Source organism: Pelophylax lessonae (genome assembly GCF_965119305.1).
Source record: "Pelophylax lessonae genome assembly, chromosome: 2".
NCBI lineage: Eukaryota > Metazoa > Chordata > Amphibia > Anura > Ranidae > Pelophylax > Pelophylax lessonae.
The window spans coordinates 652328311-652353618 of NC_138769.1; the positions used below are offsets into that span (position 1 = coordinate 652328311).

The window sequence follows — 25308 nt, forward strand, 5'->3', positions numbered from 1 at the left end:
CCCCCTGGGGGGGAAACAGCGGTCCCCTGGCTTTCCACCAATACTGTAGGAAACTTGCCCTCCTGAGAATCCATTGCCCCTGTAATGCCAGACAACCAAGGGTTAACTGCCCCCTTTTAACAAGCGCGGCAAGCGCAGCCCACCGCACCACACTCAGGCACAATGAGACCCCCACAGGGAATATACAAACTGAGTACAGGCAATGGATAACAAGAACAGAAGGATAAAACCTGAGGAGACCCCGCTGCTGCTGCTGCCTCGATCGGTGTTCCAGGAGAGAGGAAGTGATGCTGCCAGGGCGCTCTATGTAAGCCTATGGAGGCTACAAGAAAATGGCCGCCGTGCATGTAAACCATGCGGCCGGAGCGGGCGCCGGTAAAATGGCGTCGTTTGGCGCCGAAAACGCCGCTCCACAGTGCATAAAAAACACACACATTACATCCCAATATAAGGATACATGTTAGATCGCCGCAGCGATCGCTGTATATGCCCAAACATGCCAAGAAAAAAACATGCCCCACAGCACACAGCTCCTCACACTGCCCAGCCTGACACACACAGTGTCATACAGCTCCCCCCCCCCCCCTTGCAGCCCACAGCATGCAGCCGAGAGATAGGGAGACAAGCAGTGTGATTAAAGGCAGGTTACACAGTCCCAGACTGAGACCCCCCCAGACAGACAGGTCCCCACATAAATACACTTACCTCACATGGCGTTGGGAACCCGCACAGGCGAACAAGCCGCTGCACATGAGGCAGGGAGAGTCGCAATTCAAGACGCACATAATGGAGGTTAAGAAACCGCACAGCGTCCGGTGAGGTAGCCACCTCACCAATCATCCCTGCACCGAACAGGGATGGGTCGTTCACTGTGCCAGGAGCGTTACCTGGCTGAACGCTCGATGGCAGACTGGGAAGCCACTGACCCACGACCTGCGACCAGGGGGATCAGCCCGAGACCCAGTCCGCATGATCCTCTTCGTCCGAAGAACTAACTAATGCTGACAAAAATAACAGCTAAGTAAAGGTAGAGAGAAAACTCAAACAAAATATTAAAAAGAAGAAAGAGTCTGGGACAAAAAGTCCCAGCACAGAGAGAGCCAGCCACTCCTGACAAGCTAGACATTAAAACTGAGATATGGTTGCAGGAAGTAGGAGGGTATTGACTGAGGGGACCACCCCTTGAGGGTGGGATATGTTAAAGCTTTATTGTTAACATATTCTGTTGCCTAGCTACTCCTTCGGAGCAAAGTCTAATACCCCATATGTGACGAATATGAAGAGGCGGCGACTGTCGGAGGACGTAAGAGAAAATCCTTTTCTCTTAGCTCATTGACAGACGTAGTCCCCGCCCCTCTGTTTTTGAGTTGGGTTGGGTTAAAATCTCTAAAGACTGCTTTTTCACATAACTGATTTGCTGAGGCAGAGAGAGAGAGGATATACCCTCTGGGACTGCCCCTAGGGTGTGGCCAGAGCTTTTTAATTTCCTGTCTAGTCCTGCTCCTGTGGAGGCAACATAACCCGAAGGTGGTGTATCACCGAGGACTACGTCTGTCAATGAGCTAAGAGAAAAGGATTTTACGGTAAGATTTTACAAAAATCCATTTTTTTGCCGTTTTCTCCTTGAAAATATATTTTGTTACAATTAACCAACTACCCTCTCCATGCTTATCATTTGTCCTGCTTTGTTCTCCTATATATGTCCATCACAGTTTTATAATGCATGGTCTAGTATTAATTTAAGGCTTATATAAATGAGCACTGTATTTTGAGTTATTTCATTAACACATCTTCATTTTTGCTGTAATATTCCCAGTTACATGCCTGCTAATTTCCCCTATTCTGTTAGATATATAGATTTATAGATCCACCTTCAGTGGCTATTTCAAAAAGAACTCAGTCAAGCTCTTCCACTGTATCTAAAGAGTGAGTGAGCAGAGTGTCGGTGCCTGGCTGTAGCGTTAACTGTGAATCCATAATAGACATGGGCCAGCAACTCGATAGCTTCTTCATCAATAGACTTTATTTTGGCACAACAGCAATGGCAGAATACAAAAAGATGCAAACGTGTTTCAGCCGAAGAGTTCCTTATAGCAATGATATGAGAAAGACTTCCGCTTGAAAAACGTTAGCATCTTTTTGTATTCTGCCATTGCTGTTGTGCAACAATAAAGTCTATTGATGAAGAAGCTATCAAGTTGCCAGCTCGATATATATCTTTGCACAGAGCAGGTAAGTATAACAATAACTTTTATTATTTTAGAAAAAAAATATATATAAAAAAACTCACAAAGGAAGCACTATAAGCAGTGAGGGCTTTCAAGGCATGCAGTGTATCTCTCGTAGTGGTTGTGATGCGATGCTGACAGACAGGCTCCGCCCCCTATATGCGTTACGTCATGAATCAACTTCCTCTATAGGAACCCCTACCGAGAGAGCCATTGTTTGTGCATTATAGGAAACCAGAAGCGATGATATGACATCACTTCTGGTTTACTCGGAAACCGTCGACAACAGTTTTTGAAAATCGAAAGCATTCAGAAACACTGATCCTGGTGTTTTGAATGCTTTTAAGTGCAGAGGAGGGATTAGGGGTCTTATAGACCCCGGATTTCTCCATGAAGAGGACCTGTCACATGCCTTTTGCTGTCACAAGGATGTTACATTCCTTGTGACAGCAATAAAAGTGATTTAAAAAAAATATTTTAATTAAAAAAAACAAAAACAAAGGCGAATGCGTACTTTGGTAACACAAATAGCGATCGTCCCACACATCTGAGGTATCGCCACGGACATCAGGTCATGGGCAGTAATTCTAGCACTAGACCTCCTCTGTAAATCTAAAGTGGTAACCTGTAAAGGCTTTAAAAATGTCGCCTATTGATAGCAAAATTTACATTGTTAGTCGCCTCTGCACAGTGACAAGTGTGACATGTTTGGTATCTATTTACTCAGTGTAACTTCATCTTTTATTTAAAAGAATTGGGTTATGTATTTGATTTTCTTTGCATTCAAATTAAAAAAAGTGTATTTTTTCCCAAAAAACTGCTGCGCAAATACTGCGTGACATAAAAAATTGCAAAACCCATCAATTTATTCTCTAGGGCCTCTGCTTTAAAAAATGTATAATGTTTGGGGGTTCGAAGTAATTTTCTAGCAAAAAAAATGATCGTTGCATAATAAATACAAGAGATTGATGAGTTCACACTTACTCAATGCCACCAAAATCTTGATACCCAAGCATAGGGACTATATCCCAGCTTTCAGCTAATTTTGAAGAAAAATATAAAAGAAATACTAACTGCTGCTTTTGTCATCAACACCATTTTAGACCAAGTTTTACAATCAGCAATGAAGCAAAGCATTTCACTATGGTCACTAGTAAAAACATTAAATTATGCATGTCTGCTCACCAGCTTCATTGTTAATAGGAAATGTCCACAGTTTTCCCTCATTTGTCCACTGGATCATCTCTTCAAAACCATTTCTTGGTGTCTGTTCACAGGCAGCTGCAATCTCCTTGGCTAGTTCTATATCCCACAGGGTTGGAGAGGACTCTGCAATTGGACAAAAGGAACTCAGATAAATTTACATTAAAATGTTTACCGCACTCGTTGAGGCTCCATTTACACCTGAGCGTATCGTTTTTAGGCGTTTTCAGGCAGGCATTGACATCTGGCCAAAACCGCTTGTAATCTGCCAAAAAGAAGAGCACATGTACTTTTTTGAGCTTCAGGCGACAAAACGCTCATATGTGAACAGGGGCCATTGAAATGAATGGCATTTTGTAACTTCAGTGATGAGAGTTTTACGAGCTGAAAAATGCTGATGTGTGAACAGAGCCTGAAAGTTATAGCAAGGCTGAAGCCAAATAAAAATGATACAGAATGCCCAGGTAATGCTAGTCATATAACACTCAGGAAACACAGTGATGTCACCTCTCCACCTACAGTCTATTGATTGGACAGTAAAGGAGCATCAAACCTACTCATGCTCAATGGCGCCCACTGCTGTCTCAGCCAATGAGGGAGAGTCTCTGGACAGCCGAGATTCTAATGCAAGATAGCTGGATTGAGATGGGGCTCAGGTAAGTATTAGGGGAGCTGCTGCACATAGGTTTTTATCCTAATGCACAGAATAATTACGATAAAAAACCTTTTGCTTTTAAAACCACTTTAAGGATTGAGCGCTCAGCTATGATAAAAAGTCAAGCCATTTTAGAATGCTGGACCAGGACAGGTGAAAATATGGCGAAAAAGGAACAAACATTATACTGTGCAAAAGGATGTGTCAACTAGGAGAAAAGTTCACCAATAGGTAGGGTTCTCTGCCGCAGGCAGATACCTAAGGGCCTATTAACAACAATGTACCATGTGCAACGGGGTTCCACTCATTTTAAAAGGCACTTCAATGCACCTCTACCACACACCTGTATTGTGTCTGTTGTATTGTGTTAGGGTCCTTTCACACGAACGATCCGATCAGATCCGCCTGTCAGTTTTTCAGGCAGATCTGATCGGATCCTCCATGCATCCCTATGGGGCAGCGGATGTCAGCGGAGACATGTCCGCTGACACCCGCATCCGATCCTGTCCGTGAAATCCGGACGGATGGAAACCCTATTTTCCATCCGTCCAGGGGATCGGATGAGCGTGGACCGCCTATAGAGAGCAGCGGGGCTCTGACACCTCCCTCTCCGCACACAGAGCGGAGAGGGAGCTGTCACCTGCCTGCTCAGCGGGGATCAATTTATCGATCCCCCGCTGAACAGCACGGAGTAGGACACATCAATAGGACACATCAATGCTTTTGCTATATGGAAGTTGATATTTAATGAAAGAAAATTATTTTCAGCAGCTGGAATGCTTGACAAGTCAATATTATAACATTTTGGCCACAGGCCAATCAGGGAAAACTCCCATAGAAATTCTTTCTAAGCCCCCCTCCCCCCCCCCCCCCAAAAAAAAGGGCTGCTTTAAACAGAAAATAGACCTCCTGATAAATGTGCTAATTCCGCATGACCTTTCTGGTGTCGTAGCATTATTTACTTCATATATATGTGGTAAAAAACGCAGTTAGAATTTTTATTCCAAGGGCAGAACATACTGCATCTGATAGGAGAAATACAATGTGCAATTAATTAATAAAAAATATGACTAGCAGTTATGATATATGTTTGGGAGTAACCTTTGCGTTGAATGCTAACCTAATCTCTACTCATCTTTATCCTATAGTTATTATAAATGAAGAATACAAGAAGTAAAATGGTGTTTATTTTCCTTCTTAGTTTCAGGTTGAAATACATGTGTACATCTGAAGTAAAGGTGTCAATAAGTAACAAATTAAATAACTATAGGATGTAAAATTTTAGTTTGAGATGGTAATAAATCAAACTTTAAATTGAATGCCAGAGAATCTTATTGAGACTGCAGAGGGAGGGTAGAAGACAAAGGACTTTTGAGAGACAAGTATAATACCTTGTTTATTGCAGGGTATTTTAATCTGGATTTTTTGTGACTGAAGGGGTTGCTTCACGACATGTTCAGGTACATATGCTAAAAATCCAGTTGACGTTTTCCAATACATAATTTGATCAGACTGTGTGATTTATTTCAGGTGAAGCTAAGCTTTTGATATCTCTACAATTTTCCATCATACCATGCTGAAGAAAGTTGTGTCAGATACCAAGACAAAGCAATTGTTCTGCAGGTCAGTTGTAAACTACTGCCAGAAGCAGGAGAAAAAATGTTCAGCCCTACAGACTTGTAGATGTAGATAGCCCATATATATACTTTCCCACAAAAGTGAGTACACCCCTCACATTTTTTATTATTTTATTATAGCTTATGTGACAACACTGAAGTAATTACACTTTGCTACAATGTAAAGTAGTGAGAGTACAGCTTGTATAACAGTGTCAATTTGCTGTCCTCCTCAAAATAGCTCAACACACAGCCATTAATGTCTAAACCGCTGGCAACAAAAGTGAGTACAACTCTAAGTCAAAATTTCCAAATTGGGCCCAACTAGCCATTTTCTCTCCCCGATGTCATGTGACTCGTTAGTGCTACAAGGTCTCAGGTGTGAATGCGGAGCAGGTGTGTTAAATTTGGTGTTATCACTATCACTCTATCATACTGGTCACTGGAAGTTCAACATGGCACCTAATGGTAAAAGATCTCTGAGGATCTGAAAAAAAGAATTGTTGCTCTACATAAAGATGGCCTAGGCTATAAGAAGATTGCCAAGATCCTGAAACTGAGCTGCAGCAGGGTGGCCAAGACCATACAGTGGTTTAACAGAACAGACCTCGCTATGGTCGACCAAAGAGGTTGAGTGCACATGCTCAGCGTCATATCCAGAAGTTGTCTTTGGGAAATTGAGGAATGAGTGCTGCCAGCATTACTGCAGAGGTAGAAGGGGTGGGGGTCAGCCTGTCAGTGCTCAGACCATACTTCGCACACTGCATCAAATTGGTCTGCATGGCTGTCGTGCCAAAAGGAAGCCTCTTCTAAAGATGATGCATAAGAAAGCCCGCAAACAGTTTGCTAAAGACAAGCAGACTAAGGGCATGGATTACTGGAACCATGTCCTGTGGTCTGATTAGACCAAGATAAACCTATTTGGTTCAGATGGTGTCAAGCATGCGCGGAAGCAACCAGGTGAGGAGTGCAAAGACAAGTTTGTCTTGCCTACAGTCAAGCATGGTGGTAGGAATGTAATAGTCTGGGGCTGCATGAGTGCTGCCGGCACTGGGGAGCTACAGTTAATTGAGGGAACCATGAATGCCCGTATTTACTGTGACATACTGAAGCAGAGCATGATCCCCTCCCTTCAGAGTCTGGGCCACAGGGCAGTATTCCAACATAAAGACCCCAGACACACCTCCAAGACGACCACTGCCTTGCTAAAGAAGCTCAGGGTAAAGGTGATGGACTGGCCAAGCATGTCTCCAGACCTAAACCCTATTGAAAATCTGTGGGGGAACCTGAAATGGAAGGTGAAGGAGCGCAAGGTTTCTAACATCCACCAGCTCCGTGATGTCATCATGGAGGAGTGGAAAAGGACTCCAGTAGAAACCTGTGAAGCTCTGGTGAACTCCATGCCCAAGAGGGTTAAGGCAGTGCTGGAAAATAATGGTGTCCACCCAAAATATTGAACTTTGGGCTCAATTTGAACATTTTCACTTAGGGGTGTACTCACTTTTGTTGCCAGTGGTTTAGACATTAATGGCTGTGTGTTGAGTTATTTTGAGGGGACAGCAAATTTACACTGTTATACAAGCTGTACACTCACTACTTTACATTGTAGCAAAGTGTCATTTCTTCAGTGTTGTCACGTAAAAAGATATAATAAAATATTTAAAAAAGCATGAGGGGTGTACTTATTTTTGTGAGATACTGTAACAAGTCATTTTTCTATGACTAGAATAGGAGCTGAAATGAAGATCATGTAAAACGCTGGCATTTCTAGAATTACCAGCTATAACAAAGAATGCAAGGCATACAACAGTTCTGCTCTGTGAAGCAGAGGACAGTCTGAAATTATGTGTCTAGACTTCAGCATTTAAACTTGGTCAAATGATTTTTCCAGTTTAAAGTCAATACATATTTTAGAGAATACCGAAAAAAAAAAACAATACGTTCTTAGTCTAATCAGGATACTACTACAGTGCAACTTCAAGGTCTATCACATTAAGCAGGCAGGCCACTGTTGATGCAGTTTCTTTGGCTCATACAATGTTTTCAGCTAAATAAAAAGTGTACAAGTGTTTATTTTAATATCTTCTGGCAATACCAACAAATCAAAACCTTTTTTAACCATTTAAAGGTTTTTTTTTTATCCTAATGCAGTCTATGCATTAAGATAAAAAACCTTCTTCTGTAAGCAGCAGCCCCCCTCAGCCCCTCGAATACTTGCCTAAGCCCCATCTTTATCAAGCGATGTTGCAGAAGTGTCTTAGCTGCCCAGGACTCCCCTCCTCATTGGCTAAGAAAGCAGCGCGATTGGCTCCCACTGCTGTCAAAGTCAGTCAGCCAATTGGGAGAGAAAGGGGGGCGGGACAGGGTTGCAGCTCCATGTCTGAATGGACACAAGGAGCTGTGACTCTGCTTTAGTGCCCCTAAAGCAAGCTGCATGCTGTAGGGTCACTCAACAGGTGGAAGGGGCCAGTAGAAGAGGGACCTGAGAAGATGAGGATCCGGGCCACTCTATGTAAAACCAACTGCACAGAGCAGGTAATGATAACATGTTTGGTATTTAAAAAAAAGAAGACTTTACAAACACTTTAAGGACTGCCCTATAGCAGATATACTGCTACAGGGCAGAATTGCATATATATGAGATTATGGGATTGGGACAGCAAATCCGCCCTGAGAGGAAGTCCCCAAGGAGCATCGGCGACCAGCCGTACCCGATCGGCATCCCTTCTGCTTTGATCCTGCACAGAACTCGTAGCAGAAATTTGAGAGAGCTGGAACAAACCCACCTTAGAATACAGGCTACTTACCAAGCCGCCAGGAAAATACTTGTGCCCCCTTGGTGATTGACATAGACCAAATGAATTCATACCAGACACCCCTGAAGACGAATTGTCCAATGAGCAAGACAAAGGCTGATTGGATTTCCAAAACATTAATTGGCAGTCTGGACTCATCCAGAGTCCAGACCCCCTGAGCACATCTGTGCTGAGGACGCCTCCCTACCCGGACATGCTGGCATCCGTGGTGACAACCGTCCAGTACAGGGGGAGAAAGAATTTTCCCTGTTGAAGTTCCAGAGAACAAAGCCACCTCTAGAGGCCGTGGATCTTTGTCCCATTTCAGCAGAATCTCTTTAGCAGAGATCTTGTGTGGAACTATGCAAACAGACCACCTCGAGGGTGAACACTATCAGGCCCAGCACCCGCATGCAAGCCCGGAGGGACGACTGTCTGCTGAACAACAGAAGATGAATTGCCTCCTGCAATTTCTGGAGTTTTCCCAGAGGTAGAAACACGCTGGCTGAGGCCGAATCCAGAGTAAGACCCAGATAGTTTAGTTTTGGTGGACAGAACCAAAGTAGACTCCTGAAAGTACAGAATACAACCGAACGCCCTCAGAGTATGCCGAGCAATCTCCAATTGTCCATCAGAGCAGTCGGAGACTCCGTTCATAGAAAAAGATCGTCCAGTTACCCCAGCACCACGTTCCCTCTCTGACTCAAACAATGCCAGCACTGGGGCCAACACTTTTGTTAAGACCTGAGGAGTGGAGGCGAGACCAAAAGGTCCACGCCACAAACTGATATTGCTCCTTGCCCATGGCAAAACAGAGGAAGCGTCGGTGACTGGCACATACTAAAATGTGCAGGTAGGCTTCCTTGATGTAGAAAGAAGCAAGAAAAATTCCCCCTAAAGTAGGGACGCCACTACTGTGAGAATGGACTCCACATGGAACTTCTGTACTCGCACAGGCAGTTTAGCACCTTGAGGTCCAGAATTGGACGTACCTTGCCTTCCTTCCTTGGAACTGTAAAGAGGTTTGAGTGGAAACCCCTGAAAACGTTCTGAATCGGATCCGGAACAATCACCCCTTGAAGGAACAAGTCTTTTACTACCCCTAAGAGACCCGTAAGTGATCTGGGGACAAGTGCAGGTTGGAAGGGAAGAACCTATCCAGAGGATAAGATCGAACTCGATCTCGTAGCCTGACCGAATAACTTTGTGGACCCACGTGTTCCGGAAATCAGCGAAGATGTCCCCCCACCCCAGATACGGGTGAGGGCGCAGAGGCAGCATTGTCTGCAGGTTTGGAAGAGCCCGCTTGTGGCTTGCCTGATCAAGTCCTCTTGGAACCTCCGGTGGAGGCCCTGACTTTTGATCCCTTGTCTTGAGACCCTGAGGGACGACAAAACCTCTTAATGAGCCACGGAGAATTGCCCATGTCTACGATTTGGCTCCTTGCCCTTGGTAGCCTGCGGAGGAAGAGTACTCCCCCCCCCCCCCCCCGTGAGACCCTTAACGATGTCATCCAAGGAAGCTCCAAACAGGCAATCCCCTACAAAGGGGAGATCAGATAAGGCCTTCTTAGAAGTCTGGCCTGCAGACCAGTATTTTAGCCAGATAATACACCGAAGGACAACTGCTGATACAGGCAGCCTAAAAATCAAAGAAGCCGCATCCAAAGAGGCATCACATATAAACGAAAGCCCCTGGACCAACTGATTTGGAAGACAGGGGGAAGCAGTTTTCCCTCCATTTCCCGGTATAAAAGTTTAGCCTACTCGGTCAGAGCTTGCGACACCAGGGCAATAGTAAATATCAGCCGAAATAAGTGTCGAACCAGCCACAGCGAACATATGGTGGTGTCAGAGCCTCCTCCCTCCTATCAGCTGGATATTTAAAGGCTGGGGACTCCTCAATCAGAATGAAGCTTTTTTTTAACCTGGAAACCGACGACTACAGGTGGGACCGCCCACCTTCAACACAGTTAATCCTCATAAGGACATTGCAAGCAAAAAGCGGTTAGGAACTACTGCATTTTGGACAACCCCACTGTTTTGGGACAATGTTGTCAAAGTAATCAGAAAAGGGAACACCCTCTCCGCTTTGGAGGGCCTGGGGTGCCAAAAGGGACCGGTGCCTCCGACGCATCAGCCTCAATGTCCATTTTCGAAAGTGTCATGCACTGACGCAAACAGTGCATCCAATAGCGCCTTTTCATGCGCGGCTAGAGGAGCAGAGGAATCATCCTCACTATCTGAGCACTTAGGGTGCGTGGACGCAGACCCCGTAGGGTCGCTATATATTAAGCTCATCCGGAAAACATAACAATCAGGGGAGGTCGCCAACTGCGATCCGGCAAAGAGGATGCCGACCAAGTGCCCAAGAAAGGACCAGCTACTGGACCCCTCAAAAAAACAAGGGGGTCGCCCTCTGAGCCTTCCATTGAGGGCATAATAGGAAATAGCCCCCTTTAAGAGGGGGCCACTCAACGTGACGCGGACACGCAGGCAGGGTGCCCTGATGGTCCTGCAGCGCTAAAAGGTGTTTGTGCCCGCAACAATAATGGTGGCAAGACTGTCATTAAAAAAATTAAGTGCCCCCACAGCGCCACCCCTTCAAAGGGAGGCGCCAAGCGGACCACAGGGCATAGCAGGCTGCAAGTGCACGGATCCCAGCCTGGCAGATGCCCAAAGGAAGAGTGGGGGCTTCAGCTAAACACACTGGGACCCCGCCCCAACGAAGGCGCCCTGACTCGGCCACATGGCCTAGTAGGCTGCGGCCTAAATTTTTGTGGGCACCCAGCCACTTGGGCACGAGCCCCAGTGGAGCCGACCAGCCAGGGACAGCGGAGGGGAGGATGGATGCCTAAACGGGAGGCAGTGGCTTCAGCCACCCTCACAGGGGCCGCCTCACATAGTTTTTGACTAGTAGGTCGCAAAGACGCGGCCTAAATTTTTGGCCGGATCCGGCCGCATAAGGCGCACACCTGCGGATGCTAAACTATCCACTCCCCCAGCCCAACAACAGCCACAGGGAGCCCAGAAGACATCCCTGCCTCAGTCACCAACCCACAGGGTGGCAGGGAACCCTGCTCAACCACCCGTTGCACACCCAGAAAAACTCAGGCAGCAGCAACTCCAACCAGCCCCCTCATAACCTCACCATACCGCAACAGCCAGCTCCTAACCCCACCCAGGGAGGGGAAGCGAAAGACCCACAGTGACCACCAAAATTTTAGAAGGGCTGGGGGGGGAGGAGGGGAACCCAGGGGTCCCAACATCCCAGGAAGGGGCCCATGTCCACCCCAAAACCCTCCAGGAGTAGAGGGGGGACAGCTACTTACCATACCAGGAACAGGGTGAGCACCGCTCCGGACAGACCACCGCTCCATCGTTATGTGGGTACTGTCAGTCAGGAGAAGCGCTGGGACTCAGGCCGAGGCCAGGTCGTATGCACCCTTGCAAGATGGTTAACTCGCAGGACAGCCCCTGTCCAGTGGGGCTATGTCGTGGCCGACCTAGCGCGGAGCTGCAGTCTGCACACGTTTGCTGGCCAGACTGGGGGGATCCTTTCGTTATAGATTATCCAGTCCATCGCCCAGTTTGATGATTGTTGATTCTCCCAAGAACTAAATAACAAAAAGAAAAAAAATTACATTTAAAAAAGGAAAAAAAAATAAAAAAATCGCCTGGACCAGAAATCCCAGCAAGGAACTAGGTCCTTACTCCTGAACAGGCAGAAAAAAAACTGAGTGCCTATAGCTAAGAGTGGGTATATACCCCCTGGGACTGCCCATAGGCGTAGTGAAGCTTTTTCCTGCCTAGTGTCCTACTCCTGTAGGGGGCAGTATACCCCAACGGTTAAGATGAATCAGGAGCTGTGTCCGTCAATAATTGGAAGAGAAAGATAAATTTCAATATGAACATACAAATGGCAACCACATTCAATGTGTCACCATCAATTTGGAGAGAGCAATGAACTTCAATATAACACTACGAGAGGGGGAGAACAAGAGGAAGAACAGATACAGAAGTACAGAAAACAGCAAACTAAATAGGGCTGAAACAGCCCATCGACATAATTGATTACTTGGTCAGACGATTAGTTGGCCTGCATACAGAATGCATTATTTGTTTACATATCAGAAAATACAGTGCAGCACACATACAGCATAGTTCACATCCATACATGTCAGTAAGTGCCTGAGAACTTTCTATAGGGGCAATCTATACTATCCTTTCGGCTCGCTATAGGGGCTCTATGAAGGCAGGAGGAGCCAGAAGCGCCGGTGGGGGGACCCGAGAAGAGAAGAATCAGAGTTGATCTGTGCAAAAATCATTACACAGAGCAGGTATGACAGGTTTGTTGTATATAAAAAAAAACAAAATAATAAAAATAAAAAGTTTACAATCACTTATAGCTGTGTTCAGGGAAAATCAGCATCTGAGCCCAGAGAACCTGGAGGCTAATCAAATGGAGGTAATATAAGGCATTACAATTACATAAAATAAAAGGTTTACCAACATTGTGCATTATATTTAAAAATTATTATTTCCATACAAAGCCCCAGCCTTTAGTACTTCTATAATATAAAAGATTTATATCCCATCTCCACTCTTCATATGGCTTCATGCCTGACTCCCAGTTAAAATACCCTGTATATCCTATTTCTGAGTATATATACTATTATACACACACACATATATATATATATATATATATATATATATATATATATATATATATACACATACATATATACAGTATACAGTATTCGGCCCCCCTTGAACTTTTCGACCTTTTGCCACATTTCAGGCTTCAAACATAAAGATATAAAACTGTAATTTTTTGTGAAGAAACAACAAGTGGGACACAATCATGAAGTGGAATGGAATTTATTGGATATTTCAAACTTTTTTAACAAATAAAAAACTGAAAAATTGGACGTGCAAAATTATTCAGCCCCCTTAGGTTAATACTTTGTAGCGCCACCTTTTGCTGCGATTACAACTGTAAGTCGCTTGAGGTATGTCTCTATCAGTTTTGCACATCGAGAGACTGAAATTTTTGCCCATTCCTCCTTGCAAAACAGCTCGAGCTCAGCGAGGTTGGATGGAGAGTGTTTGTGAACAGCAGTTTTCAGTTCTTTCCACAGATTCTCGATTGGATTCAGGTCTGGACTTTGACTTGGCCATTCTAACACCTGGATACGTTTATTTCTGAACCATTCCATTGTAGATTTTGCTTTATGTTTTGGATCATTGTCTTGTTGGAAGACAAATCTCCGTCCCAGTCTCAGGTCTTTTGCTGACTCCATCAGGTTTTCTTCCAGAATGATCCTGTATTTGGCTCCATCCATCTTCCCATCAATTTTAACCATCTTCCCTGTCCCTGCTGAAGAAAAGCAGGCCCAAACCATGTTGCTGCCACCACCATGTTTGACAGTGGGATGGTGTTTTCAGGGTGATGAGCTGTGTTGCTTTTACGCCAAACATAACGTTTTGCATTGTTGCCAAAAAGTTAGATTTTGGTTTCATCTGACTAGAGCATCTTCTTCCACATGCTTGGTGTGTCTCCCAGGTGGCTTGTGGCACTTTTTATGGATATCTTTAAGAAATGGCTTTCTTCTAGCCACTCTTCCATAAAGGCCAGATTTGTGCAGTATATGGCTGATTGTTGTCCTATGGACAGAGTCTCCCACCTCAGCTGTAGATCTCTGCAGTTCATCCAGAGTGATCATGGGCCTCTTGGCTGCATCTCTGATCAGTCTTCTCCTTGTATGAGCTGAAAGTTTAGAGGGACGGCCAGGTCTTCGTAGATTTGCAGTGGTCTGATACTTCCATTTCAATATTATCGCTTGCACAGTGCTCCTTGGGATGTTTAAAGCTTGGGAAATCTTTTTGTATCCAAATCCGGCTTTAAACTTCTCCACAACAGTATCTCGGACCTGCCTGGTGTGTTCATTGTTCTTCATGATGCTCTCTGCGCTTTAAACGGACCTCTGAGACTATCGCAGTGCAGGTGCATTTATACGGAGACTTGATTACACACAGGTGGATTCTATTTATCATCATTAGTCATTTAGGTCAACATTGGATAATTCAGAGATCCTCACTGAACTTCTGGAGAGAGTTTGCTGCACTGAAAGTAAAGGGGCTGAATAATTTTGCACGCCCAATTTTTCAGTTTTTTATTTGTTAACAAAGTTTGAAATATCCAATGTTCAAAGGGACCGAATACTTTCGCAAGGCAAAGAAAATCATACGATCTGGTACCATACGAGAAATATTTTCATTTTTCACCTTCTGATAATTTCAGACTACAGCTGTAAAAAAACAATGTCTTAAAAAGCATTATTTTTCGTACCATTTTCTGATCGTGTGGCTTTAGGGTGTAAATGTACAGACAGCTTATCAGACACTATCACATCCATTATCCACAGCATGCTTAGCTATGCAATTAACCCGTGAAATTCCACCTGCTCTTAGCCACAACACACCCACATCGTGACCTGCAGAAGTGCATACAGTTGGTGCTTTATAAAAAAAAAAAGATCTTTATAATCCTAAGTGACAGGGAATACCAGGAAAGAGCTCTGAATTTTAGGCTGAGCAACTATATGTAGCCTACGATATAATAAAAATTATGGATTACATCAATATGTTGAAAAAAACCCTATCTTGTCAACAAATGGTCAACATTGAGCACTTTTGCTATATCCATGTTCTAGCCAAACATAAGCAAAGCCCATCCAATGAATTTTAGTTTTTGTAAAATTTGGAATCAACTTCTTTCAGTTCTTTGGGACCCAAAACCAAAAAGTCAGGTCCTAGCTATTGGGAAGATGGTGCAGCTGGGTATTTGCAGCATGCTGTCAGGTGCATTCAGTCTGCATTTGACCTCCTTCTGACCTGAGTCAATCTGATTGACTTGTAAAAAAATGAAAAGCAGTTCTGATGTAAACAAATGCACACAGCTTTTTTCTCATAAAAAAAAAAAAAAAAAAAAAAATAGGTTTTAACCCCTTCATGCCTAAGACTTTTTCTGACATTAGTTGCTTACAAATTAAAAACAGTATTTTTTGCTAGAAAATTACTTAGAAAACATTATATATTTTTTTTCTTTTGCTTTTTGCAGAGACCCTAGAGAAATAAATAGTGATCGTTGCAATATTTTATGTCACACTATATTTGCACAGTGGTCTTTCAAATTAAATATTTTTGGAAGTAGTACACTTTCATGAATTAAAAAAACAAACAAAAAAACCCAGTAAAGTTTGCCCAATTTGTTTGTATAATACGAAAAATTATGGTACGCCTAGTAAAAAAAACCAACATATCTTGCATGAAAGTTGCTCGTGGAATAGTGACAAACTACGGTACTTAAAAAACCCATAGGCAAAGATTTAAAAAATGTTTAGTTACAGAGGAGGTCTTGCGCTAGAATCTAACGATCGCGGCAATACCTCACATGTGGTTTGAACACCATTTACATATGCGGGCGCGACTTACGTATGCGTTCGCTGCACGCGAGCATGGAGCACATTTTTTTTTTTTACACTGTCCTTTTAAAAAAATTTTTTTTTTATCACTTTTATTGCGGTCACAAGGAATGTAAACATCCCTTGTGACAGTAATAGGCAGTGACATACACTCTTTATAGAGGGATCTGGGGGTCTAAAAGACCCCAAATCCCTCAATTGCACCTAAAAGCATTCAAAACGCCAAGTTTGGCTGTTTTAAATACTACGTTTTTTTTTTTTTAAATCTGGCATCTTTAACCACTTAAGCCCCGGAAGATTTGGCTGCTCAAAGACCAGGGCCTATTTTGCGATTCGGCACTGCGTGAATTTAACGGACAATTGCGCGGTCGTGCAACGCTGTACCCAAATTAAATTGACGCCCTTTTTTTCCCACAAACAGGGCTTTCTTTTGGTGGTATTTGATTACCTGTGCGATTTTTATTTTTTGTGCTATAAACAAGAAAAGAGCGTCAATTTAAAAAAAATAATACTTTTCAAATTTTGCAATTTTTTGAAATTCCCCAAAAAAAATGTAAAAATCAAAATTTCTTAACATTTTAGGCCAATTTGATTTCTGCTACATATTTTTGGTGAAAAAAAAAATCGCAATAAGCGTATTTTGATTGGTTTGCGCAAAAGTATTTGCGTTTACTAAGGGAAAGATTCATTACATTTTTATTGTTTTTTTTTTAACTAGTAATAGCGGCGATCTGCAATTTTTTTTGCGGGACTGCGACATTGCGGCGGACTAACATTTTTGGGGGTACCAGTGACATTACTACAGTAATCAGTGCTATACATATGCACTGTTACTGTAAAAATTACACTGGCAGGGAAGGGGTTAACGTTATTAGTTATCAAGGGGTTAAGTGTGTCCCTATGGGCGTGATTCTAACTGTCAAGGGGCGTGGCTTGTGATGTAACCACAGAGACATACGATCCTACATAGCAGGATCGTATAGTCTCTGCAGTTACACCAGGGAGAATGACAGGCGGCTTTGTTTACATCAGCCGCCTGCCTTTCTCCCTCTCCAGCGGGAGATTGCGAGTGGCCGGCGGACATCGGGGCCGCCGGTCACACGCGCGGGGATGGCCGTGAACGATTGGGGGTGGGAGCGCGCCTCCGGCGGTGCGCGCTCGACCCCGGCGGCACGCGCTCGCCCCCTACAGGCTCCTGGGCGAGCGACGTAGTATTACGTCGCTTTGCCCAGGAGGGGCTGACTGCCGCAGTAAATATACTGTGGGCGGCCGGCAAGCGGTTACGGCTCCAGTAACCGGAAGTGATGTCATGATGTCGCTTCCAGGTTACTACATCCAAGAGCCAATCAAAGCCGATTACGGTTTTGTTCGGGTCTTCGGCCAGCCGAAGGATAGGTCAGCTGGTCGCTCGAGCCTCCTGGTAAGACGGGAGACACGGGCGAGCTGCGGAAGGCAGTGGTAAGTCCCCTCCCGCTGCTTGTAATAACAGCCGTGCAGTTGATTAGCTGTATTGCTTTTTATTACAAGAAGGTCGACAGTCGGCTCTAAAAAAAAAAAAAAATGGTACTGTGATGATGCCAACTCCTTAAAGCAGAGGCTGCATATTTGCGTTACGTCGGCAGTAAGGGGTTAATATAGGAATGAAAAATGCATCAGAATGAGATAGCTTTACAGGACTTGAAAATTGCTTTGGGGAGGATTCCATGCTGTGATTTGTAGTGGGGAAATCCCAACAAAGACATTCCAAAACAAGATCATTGAGCAGATACACAAATACTAAATATTCAAAGGGCCTGCTCTATTTTATGGTTGACAAACTGAAGGCTGAATATCATTTATTTTATATCTGACTTTAGAAGGCCACCATGCAATAACTGTACATAAAAATCTGAATATATCATCACACTGATGTGTACAGCTACATTTTAAAACCCAGCACCAGTGTAATCAGAAGTGATTTTAGGCACTGCCAGGTAGATGTAAAACTCTTTACAAACTATAGTTAAAAATATTACAAGTGGATTTCCTTTCAAACCCAGGCAGGTCTTGTATGTGCACTGCAATTCACACTTTCCATATTTAGCATGACATTACAAGTTTATATTAGCACAAGCTCGCTCACATACTTAATTGCCATTTCCTCTGCTGCTTCCTGTTTGTGGAATGTCCTTTCTTGTGTCACATCACTTCCTCAAGGAAGTTTGTGTTCCTCTAGCAGATATCACCTGCCTACACAACCGCACGTTCCCATTCTAGATCCTCGATTACCATCGGTTTTATAGTAATCTTACAGACAAATGTGAAAATCATGAAACAAGATAATTTGCAACATGAGTACAAGTACAGAGAAAACGTAGACACAATTGCATACTAAAACAATGCATTACCTCTTCACGCAGCGCCTCCCGGCTCCTTGAGAGGTTTAAGACCCCCAGGAGGCGGAGCGTGGCTTAAGATCATGTGACTGCCATGATTGGCACGTTATCTGAAAATTTGCGATCACATGCCGCAATCAGAGTTCAGTTAGATGCCAGTCACTGTGCTGGGAGCGCGCTCTCTGCACAGCGCTATTGACTGCAATTCATGCAAATATGCAGCCTGCCAGCGCATGTTTGCATGCAGCCGGTGCCAAGGGGTTAAAATAAACAACTGTACAGATATTAAACAAAACTCTATCTTTTATTCAATAACTTAAAAAGGATCAGTAAAGGGCATTAGCCCCCTATAAACGTACCCAGGCACAAATTACATACACAATTACTATTCTTGGTGTTTACCATTTCATAAAAATAATCAACTCCTGCTCTTTGAAATATTCATCATGCATTGTGCCTTTTTTTTTTTTAATTATAGGTATGCAATATTATTCCTTGCTTTTAATTGATAAGTCATAGGCAGTACAGTCTGTGATTGTACAGCAGCCATTTCTGTTCTTTGCCAATTAGTCAAGTTTGGTTGAAATTGCATAGCAGCCATTTCCTTGTAGTCCTGTGATGTGCTTTGTTAATGAGGGACACCGCAGCCTATTTCCTGTAGTATTTGATGCTAGCCCGCCCTCTGCCTATAAAAACTGACAATTTTCATGGATGGGCAGGTTTGACAAAGAGGGGGAGACCCTGAAATGCATGACCACACAAAACATCGTCACGGCCATTTTGTGGGCCTGCAACACTTCCCTGCTGTCCACAGCGGTTCTCATCCATGTGATATTCACACTCAGTCTGCTGCTTTTGCTGGCTCTTCCTGGTGTTCCCTTGGTCAACTTCCTGGTTCCAAGCACTTTACATCATATCCACATGGAAGGGCTCAACCACCTGGAAGATTGCCACCTGCTCGAGACTGATTTGCTTTTTAACTTTTACTGTAGGTAAAATTTATATCTCCTAAACCTGCACGGTTTAGGAGATATTCACGCTGCATGCAGCCGCTAACGCCAGCGGCGCATGTACTCTGAAGGTCCGCCGGACTTCAGAGCTCCTTGCCAGAAATTAAACTCCTGCACGCATGCACGGGAATGACGCATTGTGGCTCCGGCCACTCACAGCGCCGGAGCCGCCAAACCTGGAAGAGACGCAGAGTGAAGATGTCAGCTGCCTCAGTGGTGTCCGGGCGACCATGTTGGGGCTTTGTTCTAAGGTAAGTATTTCATAATGACCTAGTATGCGGTGAATACTAGCTCATTATGCCTTTGTCCTGCAGGGTTTGTTTTTGTTTTTTTTGAGGCTATAACCACTTGAATGTCTTTCAAATATGAGTGCATATTTATTGTTCTTCATTTCACCAATATGTTTTAATAAATACTACCCTCAGGTAGTGGTGCTTTTTTCTCAATTTTTTCTGTTTTTTTCAAAAAGTAGGCTAGGAATTCTTTTTAACTAAAATTTGCAGGTTTTCTACATTATTCTTCACTCCAGCAGAGTCTCCAGTCTCAGTTTTAGAATTTTCCTCTGCTCACTATGGAGGATATGGCTGGGTATAGGGATCAGTAAAATCCTGGAGTACTAGAGAAGCTTGGAAAAGGTAGGACATTTTGATGTCATGTATTCTGCCAAACCCCAAGATGGAGTGCCGGGCTGTTAAAGGCTTAAGTGTTGACTGCAGTCAAGAACTAACATTATCCCCCAAATATAGGAGAGATGTGGACCAAGTCTCCCAGATTTGGTGGCAAAACAGGGGGTTTAGGGTGCCGTTTAGTGCTTTGGGGCTATATATTTTTCAGTCACTTTACAAATAATCTAAGACAGTTACTGCTACTGGGTAAGTTAAAATCAGAACTTCAACTTAAAGTGATTGTAAACGGTCAACTTGTAAAACAACCCATTCAGTTTAAAATAGAATGAAAGGTAAAATTTTTGTGTAGATTTAAAAAAAAAAAAAAACATTACAATTACCATTTTTTCCTTTTTTTAAATAAATGATCACATTCCCTCTGTTCTCAACTGCAAACGAGCTGGGGGAGGAGAAACAGCATAACACTGAGCTTGCCAGTGGCTGTGCAGGGGAGATGCGTCAGGACAAGTCTGATCATTGGAGGACTGTACACTGAGTTCCCAGCATAGCTAGAGAACTGACCACGATGTGTTAACGATTAATAGGAAAGCAGAGAGACTGGCAGGCACACCAGGGATTTCACATAAAGGAATTAATACAAAGAAAACAGGATACTTTCTAATATAAGTACATGGTACAGGAGGCACATATCAGGAATATGGAGTTTTGGGGTAACAAATGCTTTAATTTTCCTAAATTGTGTTCTTTGTACTCAGGTATATAAAGATCATGCCTATATATATATATATATATATGTACAGTAAAACCTTGGATTGCGAGCATAATTCGTTCTGGAAACATGCTTGTAATCCAAAGCACCCTTATATCAAAGCGAATTTCCCCATAAGAAATAATGGAAACTCAGATGATTCGTTACACAAGTCCTTCAGTTTATAGCCTATATACAAAGATTATAGCAATGTGATAGGTTGTGTAACCATAAAATGTCCATCCACAATATGCAGCCTTCCCAAGGGGATTAGAAGCAAAATCTAGCAGAGCTACAGAATACAAGAGAGATGAGAGGCGCCTCTAAGTGTAGCAATATGGTTACATTTAATGAAGGTTCAACATTTAGCAACTCACATGGTTGATGATTAAAATAGGCACACCTAAGTATGCAGGCATCCGAGGTAAAGCTGTCCACATAAACCATCTTCTGAACCACCGGCTATCACCACTGTCAGTCTGCAATCGTGACTGGGAAGAATAGCCTGCAGTAGAGTGATCTGAAAGTGAGGCTTTGAATCACTCGTGGAGTGCAGCGGGGAAGGGATGATGAAGATGGCTGTGCAGAGGATGGTCTATGTGGACAGCTTTACCCCAGATGCCTGCATACTTAGATGTGCCTGTTTTAATCATCAACCAGGAGAGTTGCTAAATATTGAACCTTCATTAAATGTAACCATATTGCTACACTTTAGAGGCTCCTCTCTTCTCTTTTATACATGACGCTACTTGTATATCAAGACATCGCTATATAAAAAATTTGCTTGTCTTGCAAAGCACTCTCAAACCAAGGTTTTACTGTGTATATATATATATATAAACAAAAAAGTCCAATCTGCAGCACCATGTATATTTATTAAGAGAGTAAAAAACTCATCAAGGAGATATCAAAATGACAAAAAACACAATGTTTCAGATCTATCAAGATCCTTCATCAGGTATATCGAGAATTAGGTTCTGATCACATTCATTATATAGCAGATTCTCTCATCAACTGGAAATTAGTACATTCAGGATGGACTGTAGATTCAGATTGCATAGCTTTCGGTCTCCCTCACTTGTTTTGAGGCTTGGTTCACACTAGTGCGATGCGGGAACCAGTGCGATTCCTGTGCGGGTTCCCGCATCGCATTTGAGTCGCAGGCAGTTCACTCTGCTCTCTGCAAACCATTGTAGGTGTCAATGTAAAGTTAATGAGACCCCCAAATCGCATTGCAGAAATCGGACAGAAATTGGATCCCATGGGTCTTTACACATGCAATCCGATTCCAGTGTGCAACAAAAAAAAGATTTCTGCACCATTTTGGTCCGAGCGCGATGCGATTTCAGTCATACAATGTTATGTGCACAGCAATGCGGTGCGAATCACATGTGATGTCTGGCATTGCATTGGTGTGAACCCAGCCTAAATCTCTCGCTTGTTGCAACCAGTCATATAAAACACAGGAGAACTGATAACTCTGTATTAGAATTTTACTGAGAACATAGGAATATGCAGTATGCTTGGATAATATCTAAAGGAATCCACATAAGTAAAAAAAAAAAAAAAAACTTTGATGAGAAAATAGAAGTAATAGGGGGTTTAATGCTGAGACGTTGTCACACCAACATTACACAGTCCATTAACCACTTCTGGACTGGGAGATTTATCCCCTTAATGACCAGGCCATTTATTGCGATTTAGCACTGCGTTACTTTAATAGACAACTGTGCGGTCGTGCAACGCTGTACCCAAATAAAATTGATGTTCTTTTTTCCCACAAATAGAGCTTTCTTTTGATGGTATTTGATCAACAGTGCGATTTTTATTTTATTGCGTTAGAAAGAAAAAAAAGTGACAATTCTGAAAAAAAAAAATAATATTTTTCACTTTCTGCTATATAACATTCCCCAAAAAATTGTAAAAATCTAATTTTTTCATCTTTTTAGGCCAATTTGTATTCTGCTACATAGTTTTGGTAAAAGAAAATCCCAATAAGCGTATTTTTATTGGTTTGCCAAAAGTTATCGCATCTACAAACTAGGGGAAAGATTTGCCATTTTTATTTATTTTTATTTACTAGTAATGGCGGCGATGAGCGATTTGTAGCGGGACTGCGACATTGCAGTGGGCACATCCGACATTTTTGACACTTTTGGGGGGACCAGTGACATTACTATCAGTGCTAAAAGTATGCAGTGTTACTGTAATAATGACACTGGCAGGAAAGGGGTTAACCCAGGGGAGATCAAAGGGTTAAATGTGAGCCTAGGGGGTGTTTTTTAACTGTTGGGGGGGGGGATGGGTTTGTGAAATCAACACAGAGACCTGTGTTCCTAAATAAGAGGAACAGAGGAGCTCTGCATTGATTCCTGACTGCGATTCCCTCTACACAGGGAGTGATCGCGGGTGCCCAGTGGCAATCGAGGCCATCGGCCCCGTGGATCGGCTTCCCCGCTGGCGAGTGGACGCAACCCCGCGAACAGGTACGGCAATTTGTGCGAACCTGCCCCCGTATATAGGCGGCGGCTGGTCGGCAAGTGGCTAACTAAAATAAAGGATGGAAATATATTTTGACTTTGATTCATGCACACTGGACGTTTTTACAGCAGCTGTTTTTGCCTTCAAGCGTTTTTTTCTGCGCCCAATAAACTCCCCAGCATGTTCTCCTATGTGTCCATGTACACACAGGCTGTTATCAGCAGTTTTTGGCAGGGGCGTTTTCTGGCTGAAAAAAAAAACAGAACTAGTGGGTTTTCAGAGGAGTTTTTCAGCTGTAATGGTGCTCTAACTCTTAAAAATGTCAAAAACTGCTGACTTAGGGCTCTTTTACACGGTCCGCCTCCGTAGGTGGATCCATGCTGCTCAGCGAAGATCGATCCGCCGATCCCCGCTGAGCCGGCGGATGACAGCTCCATCTCTGCTTGCAGTGCGGAGAGGGAGGTGCCACAGCTCCCGCTGCTCTCTATGGGGGATAGGATGAGAGCTGACCGTCTGTCCGCTCTCATCCGATCCGATCCCTGAACGGATGGAAAAATAGGGTTTCCATCCGTCCAGATTTCACGGACAGGATCGGATACGGATGGCAGCGGGTGTCAGCGGAGGGGTCTCCACTGACATTCGCTGCCCCATAAAGCTGCATGGAGGATCCGATCAGATCCACCTTAAAAACTGACAGGCGGATCTGATCGGATCGCCCGTGTGAAAGAGCCCAAATGTGACTATTTGGTGTTTATAAACTTTTATGGGAGTATAATTTTTTTTAAAAAGATAAAAAAAAAAACGCAGAAAAATGCTCTGTTATCACATTCCCCCTACACACCATCGCAAGAGTTTCTCAAACCTGCTACATTGGGCCTTGTATGGTCACCCAAAGTAGACAAGTTCGGATAGTTGGATTGTTTAGTTTATAGAAAAAGCTGTAAGGAGATTGTGGCCACCGAGACCGATATTCATTTTTGCTGATATATCGGTATCGGCCCCGCAATGGCCGATATTACTGATATTCTAAATATTGCTCATGTAAGGGTAAAATGATGTCACATAGCATAGTTCCCTTTATAAATGTTATTGAATATGCCACTCACATATGTACAAAAGATATAAGCAATTCCACATTAGCAGATCTGCATCTCTTGCTCTAAGTGACACCCAGGTGATACTGCTCCATCCGGCATAAGATCTCGGAGGTCACGCCGTGACCACGTGACCTCCGAGATCGTATGCCGGATGGAGCGGTATCACTTGGGTGTCTCTTACGGTAAGTGGATGAGAGATGCAGATCTGCTAATGTGGAATTGCTTATAACTTTTGTACATACAATGCCTTGCGAAAGTATTCGGCCCCCTTGAACTTTGCGACCTTTTGCCACATTTCAGGCTTCAAACATAAAGATATAAAACTGTAAATTTTTGTGAAGAATCAACAACAAGTGGGACACAATCATGAAGTGGAACGAAATTTATTGGATATTTCAAACTTTGTTAAAAAAAAAAAATGAAAAATTGGACGTGCAAAATTATTCAGCCCCTTTACTTTCAGTGCAGCAAACTCTCTCCAGAAGTTCAGTGAGGATCTCTGAATGATCCAATGTTGACCTAACTGACTAATGATGATAAATAGAAGCCACCTGTGTGTAATCAAGTCTCCGTATAAATGCACCTGCACTGTGATAGTCTCAGAGGTCTGTTTAAAGCGCAGAGAGCATCATGAAGAACAAGGAACACACCAGGCAGGTCCGAGATACTGTTGTGGAGAAGTTTAAAGCTGGATTTGGATACAAAAAGATTTCCCAAGGTTTAAACATCCCAAGGAGCACTGTGCAAGCGATTAATATTAAAATGGATGGAGTATCAGACCACTGCAAATCTACGAAGACCTGGCCGTCCCTCTAAGCTTTCAGCTCATACAAGGAGAAGACTGATCAGAGATGCAGCCAAGAGGCCCATGATCACTCTGGATGAACTGCAGAGATCTACAGCTGAGGTGGGAGACTCTGTCCATAGGACAACAATCAGTCATATACTGCACAAATCTGGCCTTTATGGAAGAGTGGCAAGAAGA

The 25308-nt window shown here is 43.4% G+C and overlaps 1 protein-coding gene across 1 annotated transcript in view; it reads right to left on the reverse strand.

Annotated features, from left to right (window-relative positions):
• MRPS31 (mitochondrial ribosomal protein S31) overlaps window positions 1–25308 on the reverse strand; it is a 166325-nt gene that overhangs the window by 35583 nt on the left and 105434 nt on the right. The window contains exon 6 of the mRNA XM_082244818.1: window positions 3414–3557. Coding sequence (XP_082100944.1) covers window positions 3414–3557 — 144 coding nt within the window. The remainder of the gene's footprint in view (window positions 1–3413; window positions 3558–25308) is intronic.